The sequence below is a fragment of the Trichechus manatus genome, unplaced genomic scaffold, assembly GCF_000243295.1.
Source record: "Trichechus manatus latirostris isolate Lorelei unplaced genomic scaffold, TriManLat1.0 scaffold00015, whole genome shotgun sequence".
Classification (NCBI taxonomy): domain Eukaryota; kingdom Metazoa; phylum Chordata; class Mammalia; order Sirenia; family Trichechidae; genus Trichechus; species Trichechus manatus.
This window is the reverse complement of record NW_004443951.1, coordinates 4046609-4058583: the sequence shown is the minus strand read 5'-3', so window position 1 is coordinate 4058583 and position 11975 is coordinate 4046609. Positions and strand designations below refer to the sequence as shown.

The following is an 11975-nucleotide window of genomic DNA, read 5'->3' as shown; positions in this document are numbered from 1 at the left end:
CCTCCCTCCCCACACTCGTAACCATCAAAGAATGTTTTCTTCGGTGTTTAAACCTTTTCTTGAGTTCTTTTAATAGTGTTCTTATACATTATTTGTCCTTTTGTGACTGACTAAATTCACTCAGCATGATGACCTCCAGCTTCCTCCATGTTATGTTTCATAGCTTCATCGTTGTTCTTTTATCATTGCGTGGTATTCCATTGTGTGGATGTACCATAATTTGTTTATCCATGCGTCCGTTGATGGGTACCTAGGTTGTTTTCATCTTTTTGCTGTTGTGAATAGTGCTGCAGTGAACGTGAGTGTGCATATATCTATTTGTGTGACGGCTCTTATTTCTCTAGGATATAGGGAACCTCATTATTTAAAGGATGAGCAAGAGAATGAAAGCCTGTGAAGGAGACTAAAAAGAAATGGACAGAGTTGAGGGGGAACCAAAATAGACTGCTATCAAAGGAAAGGGAGGAGAAGGTTTTAAGGAAGAAATGGGCAGCAGCAGCAGCAGCAAATGCTTCAGAGAGGTGCTGTACTACAAAATTAAAAAGTAGCAAAGTGGTCATAGGAGACCTGTGTGAGAGCAGTTTGGTGCAGTGGTAGGAAGGAAGCTGGATTACAGGAGTGGATGAAAGGTTAAGGAGTATTGACCCTGAGCAGGGCCAATTTTCAGAAAACTCCTTTGTGAAAGCAATGAGAGAGGCGGTGGTAGCTAAAGGGAGATAATGTGGTTTTGCTTTTGTGTAACGAATGGTGGGGAATTGAGTTTGAAGAAGGGCATACAACAGTGAAATTGCTTAGTGCGTTTTTCAGGGTGTTGAAGAAATGTTGAGGCTGAGTATATATATGATCTCTGTGAGGTGAAAGAGAAGGGGGTATGGGTGATGACAGTGGAAAAGTTTTAAACAGTCTTGACAGGCATTATGTAGAAATGTTGACTTTTATCTAATTGTTTATGGAGAGTCAAGAAAGGTTTTAAACATCTGGGTCTCCTGTAAGAGTCTGTACTATAGAAATATTACTCTGGCAGTAGCAAGGACTGTGGACTAGCACGTGGCTAGACTGACGGCAGACAGATTGCCTTATCAAGTAAGAACTGATGAGAGCCTACATTAGGGCAATAGCATGGAGGAGGGAGAAGAGCTGGTGAACTTGATGGAATAATTCAGAGGTGGAGTGAACACAACTTGTAGTAATGTAATGAAGGAGGACATGTATAGAACCTGGAGGTTTCTAGCACAGTTGACTAGGTGACTAGTGAACTTATATTAGGACCCAAAAGAAAGAACAGGCATTTGGGAGTAGAGTGTGAGTTACAGCTTTATTGAGATATAATTCACATACTGTACAATTCACCCATTTAAAGTGTTCAATCTGAGGGTTTTAGTGTATTCACAGAATTGTGCAGCCATCACCACAGTGAATTTTAGAACATTTTCATCACCCCATAAAGAAAACATTAACAGTCATTCCTCATTTCACCCCGGTGTTCACCCCCTACCCTCCAGCCCTAGATAACCACTAATCTACTTTCTGTCTCTATGGATTTGCCTATTCTGGACATTTCATATATATATGGAATTACACAATATGTTATCTTTTGTGCCTAGCTTCTTTCATTTAGCATAATGTTTTTGAGGTTCATCTTTGTAGAGATCACTTTTTCCCATTGTATTGTACTTACCTCTTTACATTACCTTATCTTCTACACTGGAATGTAAGTGCCTTGAGGGCAGGGACTATTGTTACATGTTCCAGAGCTGTATCTAGCACATATATATATATATTTTTTGTATTTTATTGTACTTCAGGTGAAGGCTTACAGAACAAATAGTTTCTCATGAAACAGTAGTACACATGTTGTTTTATGACATTGGTTAACAACCCCACAACATATTAACCCTCTAAATTCTCAACCTTTTTTTTTTTTTTTTGGTGAAAATACACATAGCCAAAGATACACCGTTTCAAAAATTTCTACATACACAGTTCGGTGACATTGACTACGCTCTTCCAATTGTTAGCACATATTTTTGTATTTAGTTATGGCTTGTCAGATATTTGGTACATCATAAGTTAAAGGGTTAACTCATTTAACCACAAAAATTAAGTTATCCAGAATGAACTGTTCCCCACACATGCTTACGTATCAAGATGTGGCTATATCTGATGTGATGGAATAGGGAGGCATCTTGCCAACAGTGATCCTGCCCTGGTTCTGCCATTAACTCTTGTGTGACCCTGAGTAAGTCGTTATACTCTCTGGAAACACTTTCCTTATCTGAAAAGGGAGATAAAAATTTCTACCTGATCTGAACTGAGGAATAACTAAGATAATTCAAGTTGATGGGATTTGGGGTTCATCCAGACAGTTTCTGTGCAAAACTGAATAAATGTTTGACTCTTATTACCTAATCTTCCTGGAATAGGAATAGTCCCTCTAAATAGAGTTTTCTCAAGGGATTAGGTATTTTGGCCCCTTGAGTCTTTTCAGCCCCCATTTTGAAGGTCTTTGGTTTTGTCTGTGGCATACTGCTTCTCTTGTCACCAGCCTGGAGCATCTGACATATCCCATCTTCCTCTCTGGAATACTTAAGACACTCATTTTTTGACACTAACCAAATAGACTCCCTATTTTGCATAACTTCCTATTTCTTCTTAGTTTCTACTGTTTTAATAGGCTATATGTAGTTGAATATACAGGAAAAAAAAAAAGATTTAAAACCTACCATATCCACCTACCCCAAACAAACAACTTATAAGTGCAATTCCCCACACGGAGAGTTGTTCATGTTTTTATTTAGAAAACATATATTGAGTGTGTACTTGAGTGCCATGTGACAAGATAAATAAAATAGTCTTTGACTTCCAAAACCTCATAGCAGTTAGTGGGAGGAAGCAAACATATAAACAGATAATCACAGTATAGTGTGAAAGGTGTGATGGCAGAGGGATATACAAGTGGTTATGGGAGCACTGGGAGAAGTGGTCAGGACAGTGTTTTAAAGCCAGCATCACCTGACATTTCTGCAGTAACAAGTATAACACAGAAGCAGCCCAGTGAAGAACACCTGCCTTCTGTGAGCCTCATAACAACTAGTGAGGCTGAGGTTCTGATCTCATTTTAGACAGTAATCTAAAGCTTAGAAAGGCTCAGTGGCCGACTCTTAGATTCTAGATTCAACTTCTGTGTTTGTCCTGTCCCCCTACCCCCCACCACATTCATGTCCTTTCTTTGCAGCGCATAGAAAGTACCCATGTAGAGTACCACAGTGCCCTGTTATCCCCTCTCCTTTAGTTCTTCCTCCTTAAGCAAAACTAGAGTCTCAGATTCCCCTTCGCTGTGTCTAGCCTGCTTCCTGTGTCTTCGGTGCATTGAGCATTCCAGGGCTATGGCAGTAGTGAATATTGCTGATGTCATTGTTTGCCTTATTGGGATTTTGCTCTTTGTTTCACAGGGAGCTGTGATTGGTATAGACGATGAGGACGACAGCACCTTCACAATAACTGTTGATCAGAAAACCTTCCATTTCCAGGGTGAGCTGAAAGAAGAGATTCTTTCTCTTCATAGTCCCAACTGCTTCTTTCCTTCTCTTGTGGGTTGTTTGCTGGATGACTTGAATGGTTTTGCAACAGATCCTGCATGAACCGGTGCACAGGAACATTCTGGATGAAGTGGTACTGCAGGTTAGGCAGGGATTTGTATCTGTCTGCAGTGGATACAGATCTGTTTGAAACAACTGTGGATCTGGCTGCAATTGGAGATTAAAAATTTAAAGGATAAAAATCAGTGAAGGGAGAGAGTAATGGGCTGCTGCTGCTGCTGGCTTGTGTTTACAGAAGGTTGCTGATCTTCTTTATTGAGGAGTATGGTTCTCCTTCTGCATGAAGAGTCTAAAGACTGATATTAAGGTTGCCGTGTTTGTCTGCATAAAACTTGAAGTGTAAATTAAATTGAAGCTAGTGGCAACCTTTGGCTTAACGATTTTGCTTTGCTTCAAGAACTGCAAGTTTGCATTCATTTCATCTGCATTTCTGTGTCTTGTCTGCCAGCCGTCGTTTCTTTGCTGTTATCATTTTTATAGTTAATAACACCAATGCCATCTGTCACTGCTATGTTTCGGCATTGCATGCTATGGTTCACCGGTAGAAAGGGTAAGGTACTATATGATCATTCTCATTTCATCTTGCTTTGAAAATTCTAAACTAGCTAATAAAACTCAATTTTAATGATCCTGTTCTAATGTACCTCTCATCTACTAAGAGTGTCTACTGGCTTTAGTACAAATGTTTCTATTATTTTGCCAATTTAGAGTAACCTCTATTTTATGCTTAAAGCAGCCCAAGAAACTTAGAAATGAGAATTGGAGATGTTAGTACTTTCTTTGTCACAGATGACAATGTACTGTGATAGATGCTATGTATTCCAAAATAAATAAATACTAAGTAAATTGTCCTGATTAATTATAGCTTAAAAATGTTTTGGTTATAAAGTGTAATAGTGACCAGATACGTTATGACAGGTGTTCAGACAGCTATTGTCCTTCCATGCTAGGATAGATAGTATATTGCAATTTTTTTTTATTGTCTGTTTAAGAAATTGATATAGAAATGAAAGATGCAGCTTGTATATAATAAAGACAAACCGGTACACTCAATAGTGATATCTGTAATATTTTCTCCTGCTCATTCTAAAAAAAATTTACTGTATTGGTCATATTATTTATTTACAGCTGATGCTGTCCAGAAATTTCCCATTCCATTTAAACCTTGTAAAGGATTTTAAATTCCATTATAAAGCACAGATTCTTTATTTTTAAGTTAAGTATGTGGTGCTGCTTATAAACCAAAGTAGATAATTCCCACACACTGGAACTCTTTACTTGAATGAAGTTGAGCACTTTAATGCATTTCAACTAAGAGCTACTGGATGCAGGTGAAGGCTGCAGTATGGAATTCTCTCCTCTGCAGTTACTAAGGAGACACCTCCTTTGTACTTCCAGAAGCTGTATTGTTTGCTTGTTTAAAGGAGAAGAGACTCAGACCTGTACAGCAAAAACACCTCCACCTTCTAATTTGCTGTTAAATAATTCACGTTAAGCTCAGCTCCCTTTTAACACTACCATATTTATGTGGTTTGCTTGTGAGATGAGCAGTTTCTCTAATGAATGTTTTAAATTGTAAGGATAAGTAAGAGTGATGTGCATTTTTAAAATGGATTCTTTGATCTGAGACTATCAGATTGATGTTTTTCTGCTGTAATAGTTATGGGCATCTCAGGCAACAGGAGATTATTTGTCTTTTGCAAAGAACCCAATAAGACTGTATTTATTTTTCGGCAACAGTGAGAGTTATTTCATGTTCATAGGTCCTTTTAAGAAGATCTTCACAAATGTGATAAAAAGTTCTTAATGTCCCTGTGGATCTTATATTCTTGATTACAATTGAAGACAAATTTGACTGATATATTAACATACATTTAAATGTGTTAAAGTTTTTATTAATGTACCAGAATTTTTTAAAGCAAGGTATCAACTGATGCAGCTATAAAACAAATTCATTTTACTGTGAACTATTAAAGGGAAAGCTAGAATTTATTAATACATTAATTTATTCATTTAACATCTATTTTAGATATTCTAAGTTCTAGGGATATAGTGGTCAAAAGCCAGATAATACTCCTTGCCCTCTTGGGTTATCTATCTATTCTGGTAGAGGAGAAAGCCAATAAATAAAGTAAATTGGTGACATAGAAGTAAATAAGAGAATGATAAGTCCTGGGGAGGGGGAAAAAAAAGCAGGAAAGGAGAAAATGAAATAGAAGTGAGGTTGGGGTAGGGTGCTGAAATTTTAGATAGGGTGGCCAGACTCACTGAGATGGTGCCTTTCGGTGAAAGACCTGAAGGAATTGAGGGAACAAGCCATGTGGCTATGTTGGGAGTGGAGGGAACAGTAAGTGCAAAGGAGTGTATGCCATATTTGAAGAACATCACTGGTTGGAATGCAGATAACCATGGGTGAGAGTAGTGGGAAAGAGGTAACAAAGAGCCTGATCATGTGAGGTCTTATAAATCACAATAAAGACATTGACTTTTACTGAGATGAGAAGCCATTAGAGGGGTTTTGAGCAGAGTGACATGTTGTGATTTATGTTTTAACAGGATTACTCTGGCCACTGTGTTGAGTGTAAAATGCAGGGGAGCAAGGACAGAAGCAGGGAAACTACTTAGGAGGCTATTGTAATCCAGAAGAATGATGGTGGTTTCCAACGTCATGGAAGCTTTCACTATTGTAGCAGTGAGTGTAGAAAGGTAATGAGAAGTGGTCCAATTGTGTGTGTGTGTGTGTGAGTGTGTGTGTGTGTTTAACCAACTTCATTGAGGTATAATTAACATACACTTAAATGTAAACATTATACACGTCTATGAGTTTTGTCATTTATTCACTCATATAAGTGCCACCACAATCAAGATATAGAACATTTCATTTTCATCACTCCAAAGATTCCTTTATGCCCCTTTCAGTCAATCCCCACTCCCAGCCCCCAGGCCCAGGCAATCACTGATTTGCTCTCCACATAATATTTTTAACGTTCATCCATGTTGTTGCATGTGTTAGTCATTAGTTCCTTTTTTTTAATTGCTAAGTAATAGTCCATTGTATGATATTGTATTTATTTTGAAGATAGAGCTATATAGCATGCGAGAGAAAGGAGTCACGACTGATATCAAGATTTTTGGCTTAAGCAACAATAATGGAAGTTGCCATTAACTGAGATGGGAAAGATGGACTGCAAGAGCAACTAGTTTTTGTGTAAGGAGTGGGTGAGTGGGCATCAGGAGCTTAGTTTTGGACATGCTTATTAAATAAGGTTTAGATGTCTGTCAGACATCCAGATGGAGTTGTCAAGTAGGCAGCTGAAGTCTGGAGTTCTGGGAAGTTTGGGCTGGAGAAATAAATTTGAGTGTCATGGGCATACAAATGGTATCCAAAGCCATGAGACTTAGGGAGTAATGTAGAGAGAAAAAAGAAGAGGTCCAAGTACTGAGCCCCAGAGCACTCCAGCATTTCCATAGAGAGCACAGAGATGAGCCAGAACCAGCAAAAGCAATTGACAAAAAGCACCCAAAAAGGAGGAGGAAAACCAGCCGAACGTGGTACCCTAGAAGCCAAGAAAGTGTAGGAGAGAGGATTGGCAGCTATGTCAAATGCTGCTGATTGATTAAGTAAGATGAGGACTGAGAAGCGATCACAGGGTTTAACAATGAGGAGCTCATTGGTAACCTTGAGAAGAGCGATTTTAAGATAGTATAATTTTAAGAGGAGTTCCTGGGTGACACAAAAAGTTAACCTCTCCAGTACAAACTAAACCAAAAGGTTGGCAGTTCGAACCCACGCTGTGGCATCTCAGGAGACAGGCCTGGAGATCTGTTTCCTTAATGTCACAGCCTTGCAAACCCTATTCAGCAGTTCCTCTCTGCACATATGGGGTCGCTGTGAGTTAAAATAAACTCCATGGCAACTAATAACAACAATAACAATTTTAAGATAGTATAGATAGGGCTTTCTGGTTCTGCTGTAAAGGGAAGGTGAGGAGTACAATAGTAGTTGGATTGGGGAGTGAGAGCAAGGGAGGTTTTGTTTTGTTTAAGTAAGAGAAATAATAGTATGTTTGTATTTTGGTGGTGGTGGTTCAGTGAAGAGGGAGAAAATTGGTGATGCAAGAGAAAAAGGGGAGAATTGTTGGATCAATGTCCTTGAGAAGGCAAGAGAGAATAGAAGATGGGACCTAATGCACAGATAGGGCAGTCTCTTTTGTTAGGAGCACAGACAATTCATCCATAGGAACAAGGGGGAAGATTAAGTGTACAGAAATGTATGTAGGTAGGTGGTTACCCACCACCTTCATGCCCACTGTGGTTTAGATGGCTAGTTGCCCTACATGGCTTGTATCCTGAGACATCATTTGTTTATAGTAAAGAGGACTGGTGCCAGGAAGAGAACAAACCTCCCTGAAACAATAGATAACTTGATAGATAATCATTGTGATTCTAGTTCTGGTAACTTGATATTCTAGGACATATCCAATTTTAAAGAGACGCCATAAAATTCTCAAAACAAAGTCAATTATCTTTAATTTTGAAAAAGAAAGAAATGTGCTGTATGTTTTTTCTTTTGTGTGTGTGTTGGGGGGTTGTGGGGGCAGGAGAGAAGGCAAGAATTGAAATTGCAACCCTGTGATAGTAGAGCTTTAAAAAGATTTTAAAACTACAACTTTATTCCATCCTTAATCAGAGATTAAAAAGAAAATATTTGTCAGATTATCTTTACAAACAAGCTCTTTTTTCTTTTGAAAAAGGGCAAAAAATGATACGTTTCCTATCAGTCAGCCAAAGTTGTTTACATATAAATTCTTTTGGGTGGAAAGCAGTTTTGATATTAGACCAACTGTTGCATGCAAACATTTATCGAGTACATACTGTGTGTAACTCCCAGTGCTCAGAAGTTTACCTGAGTGTATGCAGGTAAAGAAAACTTGGTCCAAGATGTCAAGGAGCTTGTAAAGAAGTAATTATAATGTGTGCAATATGCTGCAGTGGTAAAAATGTGGATAGGGCACTAAGGTAATGGAGTGGCAAAAGAGACAGAAGAGTATCTGAGCTGTTTTTTTTTTTTTTTTTTTTGTTACCAAGTAATTCTTTTTATAACAGTCACAATAAAAAATCACACAGCCCTAAAAATTTGAAATTGTTTCAGTCCCCATGTCATCAGATTATATCTCCTTCCTCTCCCTACTCGCCTCTCTCTGGCAGAGTTCTAAAGAATGAACAGAAGTTTGCCGGGGAAATACGGGTTAGGAAAGGGAGAAAAAACAAAAACAAAAAACAGTTGCCTGGAGCTGATTCTGACTCATGGTGACCCCATGTATCTCAGAGTAGAGCTGCACTCCATAAGATTTTCAAGGCTGTGACCTTTCAGAAGCAGATCTGCAGGCCTTTCTTCTGAGATACCTCTGGGTGGGTTCGAACCACTGACCTTGCAGTTAGTAGTTGAGTGCTTAACCATTTGTGCCACTCAGGGACTCTGTTGAGGAAAAGTGGGGGTTAAATATAATGAGGCAAGTTTTTGATGGGACCTGTTGTGTTTGAGGTGTCTGTGGGACACACAGATGTAGATGGTGATGGCAATTGGATTATGAATCAGGGTTAGAGATGGAGATTTGTGGTCATCACCATATTGCTGGTAGGTGGAACTAGAAGTTGAAAGTTTATATGAAAGATCTATGCATATATTTTTTAGTCCCTCTTTTTTGTTTTAATGTTGTCATCTATTGCATACTGATGTCTCTGTTTCCCTATTTTCAGTGTTTTAGCTTTGATTTATTTTTGTGACTTCCCTATCTGGGTTGATCTGGTTGTTCTGTCCTGTGTTCTAGTCTTGGGTTGTTATCTGATGTTATTGGTTTTCTAACCGGAGGACTCCCTTTAGTATTTCTTATAAGTTTGATTTGGTTTTTGCAAATTCCCTAAACTTCTGTTTATCTGGAAATGCCCTAATTTTGCCATCATATTTGAGAGACAGTTTTGCTGGATATATAATTCTTGGCTGGCAATTTTTTTGCTTCAAGGCTTTATATATATGTCATCCCATTGCCTTCTTGCCTGCATGGTTTCTGCTGAGTAGTCCAGAAATTGAAAGTTTAAATGCTTAAGGACTAGGCAGATAAGTAAATGAGTGAAGAGTAAAGCTGGATGAGCACTCTAGTCATTTGGAGAGCTTGTGCCCCGGTTAAAGGGGTAGCTGCTACTTCATTCCAGACAGGTGTAGGCTTTTGATAATGCCGCCCAAATCTTCTGATTTTTCAATAGAAGCCAGAAATTCGTATTTTTTTGGGTGGGGAGTAGGTATGTGTGTGTGAAATCTCCAATTAATCTAAGCAAAATATGCATTTGTGTGTTAGATAAAACCCCTAGATTTTCTGTCTCTGGTTAAAACCATGGTAGTAGGATGTGTGATCCTTCTGGGAGACCAGAGTGAGACGAGCGCTGAGGACTAAACTTTGGAACACATCAGGGTGGAACCATCAACGGGCTCAAAGGAATAATCAGAGAGGTTAGGATTAAAGCTCTTCACTTCAACCATGTGAAATTACTGTTTTTAAAATGTCGAAAGGGGTCAAATATCAACAGTTCATATGGTTCTTCCTAATAGAAGACTAGATAAGTCTATAGTTCATACTGAAGTCTAAAATTAGGGAAAAAATACAGTTATTTGAATTTTACTTACAAAATTGCATCTATTTAATGATGTAATGTATATAGTGATTTATAATGTTACCGACAATGTATCAGGATAATGATAGTAATAGCTAACATTTATTGAATGCTTATTGTGTGCTAGGCACTATTCAGAGTTTTACTTATGTTAACTAATTCAGTTCTCACAACCATATCAAGTAGGTGTTATTACTATTTTTATTTTATAGATAAGGAAACTGGGGGCCACAGACACACAGCTAATATGAGGCAGAACTGGAATTTGAACACAATTGTGCTCTAGAGCCATTTTCTTAACCGCTGTACCAAAGCGATTGTAAAAATTTGTTAACTAGTTTGTAACTAACTTTTATCATTTTATCAGTAAAGGAATTAATGTAAAATAAGGACCTTTACATTACAATGCAGTTTAATGCAATTATTAAAAAATTTTACGATCTTAATTAATGTTCTACCAGATAGTAGAAACAGTAGCAGTAGTGGTGGTGGTAACAATTCCTACTACTACTACTTACTCAGTGTCTGCTCTGAACCAGCCACTGTGTTCAACAGGCACTGTGCATTGTTTACATAATTCCTAATCTCTACAACGTTTCATAATCTCCATAACTAGTTTTATAGTTGAGCAAACAGAGTTCCAGAGAACCTAAGTGGCAGAGTCAGGATTAGTGCCCAGGCCTGCCTAGATCTGTGATTCTTGAAGTGTGGTCCCCAGACCAGCCAGATCAGCATCACCAGGGAACTTGTTGGACATGTAGGTTCTTAGGCCCTACCCCAGATTTTTTGAATCAGAAACTCCAGGGAAGGAGCCTCTCTGGTGATTCTAATGCACTCTAAAGTTTGAGAACCACGGATCTGGATCCAGTGGTTCCACGTTATTCCAGTCTACCATTATAACAACCTTAAACATTAGATAGACTTATCCTCAATTTGTAGGTGACCTGGCCTTGATCTTAGATTGTCTCTCATTGTGTCCTAACTAGTAGTGCCTATAGAAGTGTCTTGCCTTAAGCAAACCTGGTGTGTGAAAAATCTAAATTTTTTAAAGATGAAAATTAGGAATATGTATGTGATTATTTCTTCATAAAATAATCCTTTACTTCCAAAGGACTTTACTGAGGACATCTTTAAGCTGTACTTCAAAATAATTTCCAGTGTGAAATTTGTTCCCATATTTATTTGGACATACTTTTAAAGCAAGAAAAGTTGCATAAGAGAAAATACAAGCATAGACAGGAAAGAATGTCTAAAAGTACTTTCAGGAATTGTGGAAGTCATCTGTGGTTGGTCTGATAACTGACTTTTTCAACTCAGTGCATCAGAGCTCTCTCATTTTTTAAAATGCAAAATTACTACAAATCAGCTCAGTGGTTGATGTTACGGTGAAGAAAAGTGTTCAATTCAGAAAAGGTCTGTTGAACAAGTATATTAGGGCATTAACATCAATCAGCTCAGTGGGGCATATCTGTATCATTAATCATTTAGATGAGTAGACATTAAGTCATTGGACTAAACCATGGTTGCAGGCTTAAGTGTCTTCTGCTTTAAAAATAACCACTTCAACATTATCATTTGTAAACAGGTTCCATTATCTTCTATTGACTTTTTTTTTTTTTATTGTACTTCAGGTGAAGGCTTACAGAACAAATAGTTTCTCATGAAACAGTAGTACACATATTGTTTTATGACATTGGTTAACAAACT

The 11975-nt window shown here is 38.0% G+C and overlaps 1 protein-coding gene across 5 annotated transcripts in view; it reads left to right on the top strand.

The window, feature by feature from the left end:
• OSBPL9 (oxysterol binding protein like 9) overlaps positions 1-11975 on the top strand; it is a 177694-nt gene that overhangs the window by 53273 nt on the left and 112446 nt on the right. For 4 of the 5 annotated variants that reach the window (XM_004371744.2, XM_023727081.1, XM_004371749.3 and 1 more), the window contains one exon: positions 3453-3531. The exons of the other annotated variant lie outside the window; for it this stretch is intronic. In XM_004371744.2, coding sequence (XP_004371801.1) covers positions 3453-3531 — 79 coding nt within the window. The remainder of the gene's footprint in view (positions 1-3452; positions 3532-11975) is intronic. 5 annotated transcript variants of the gene reach the window in all.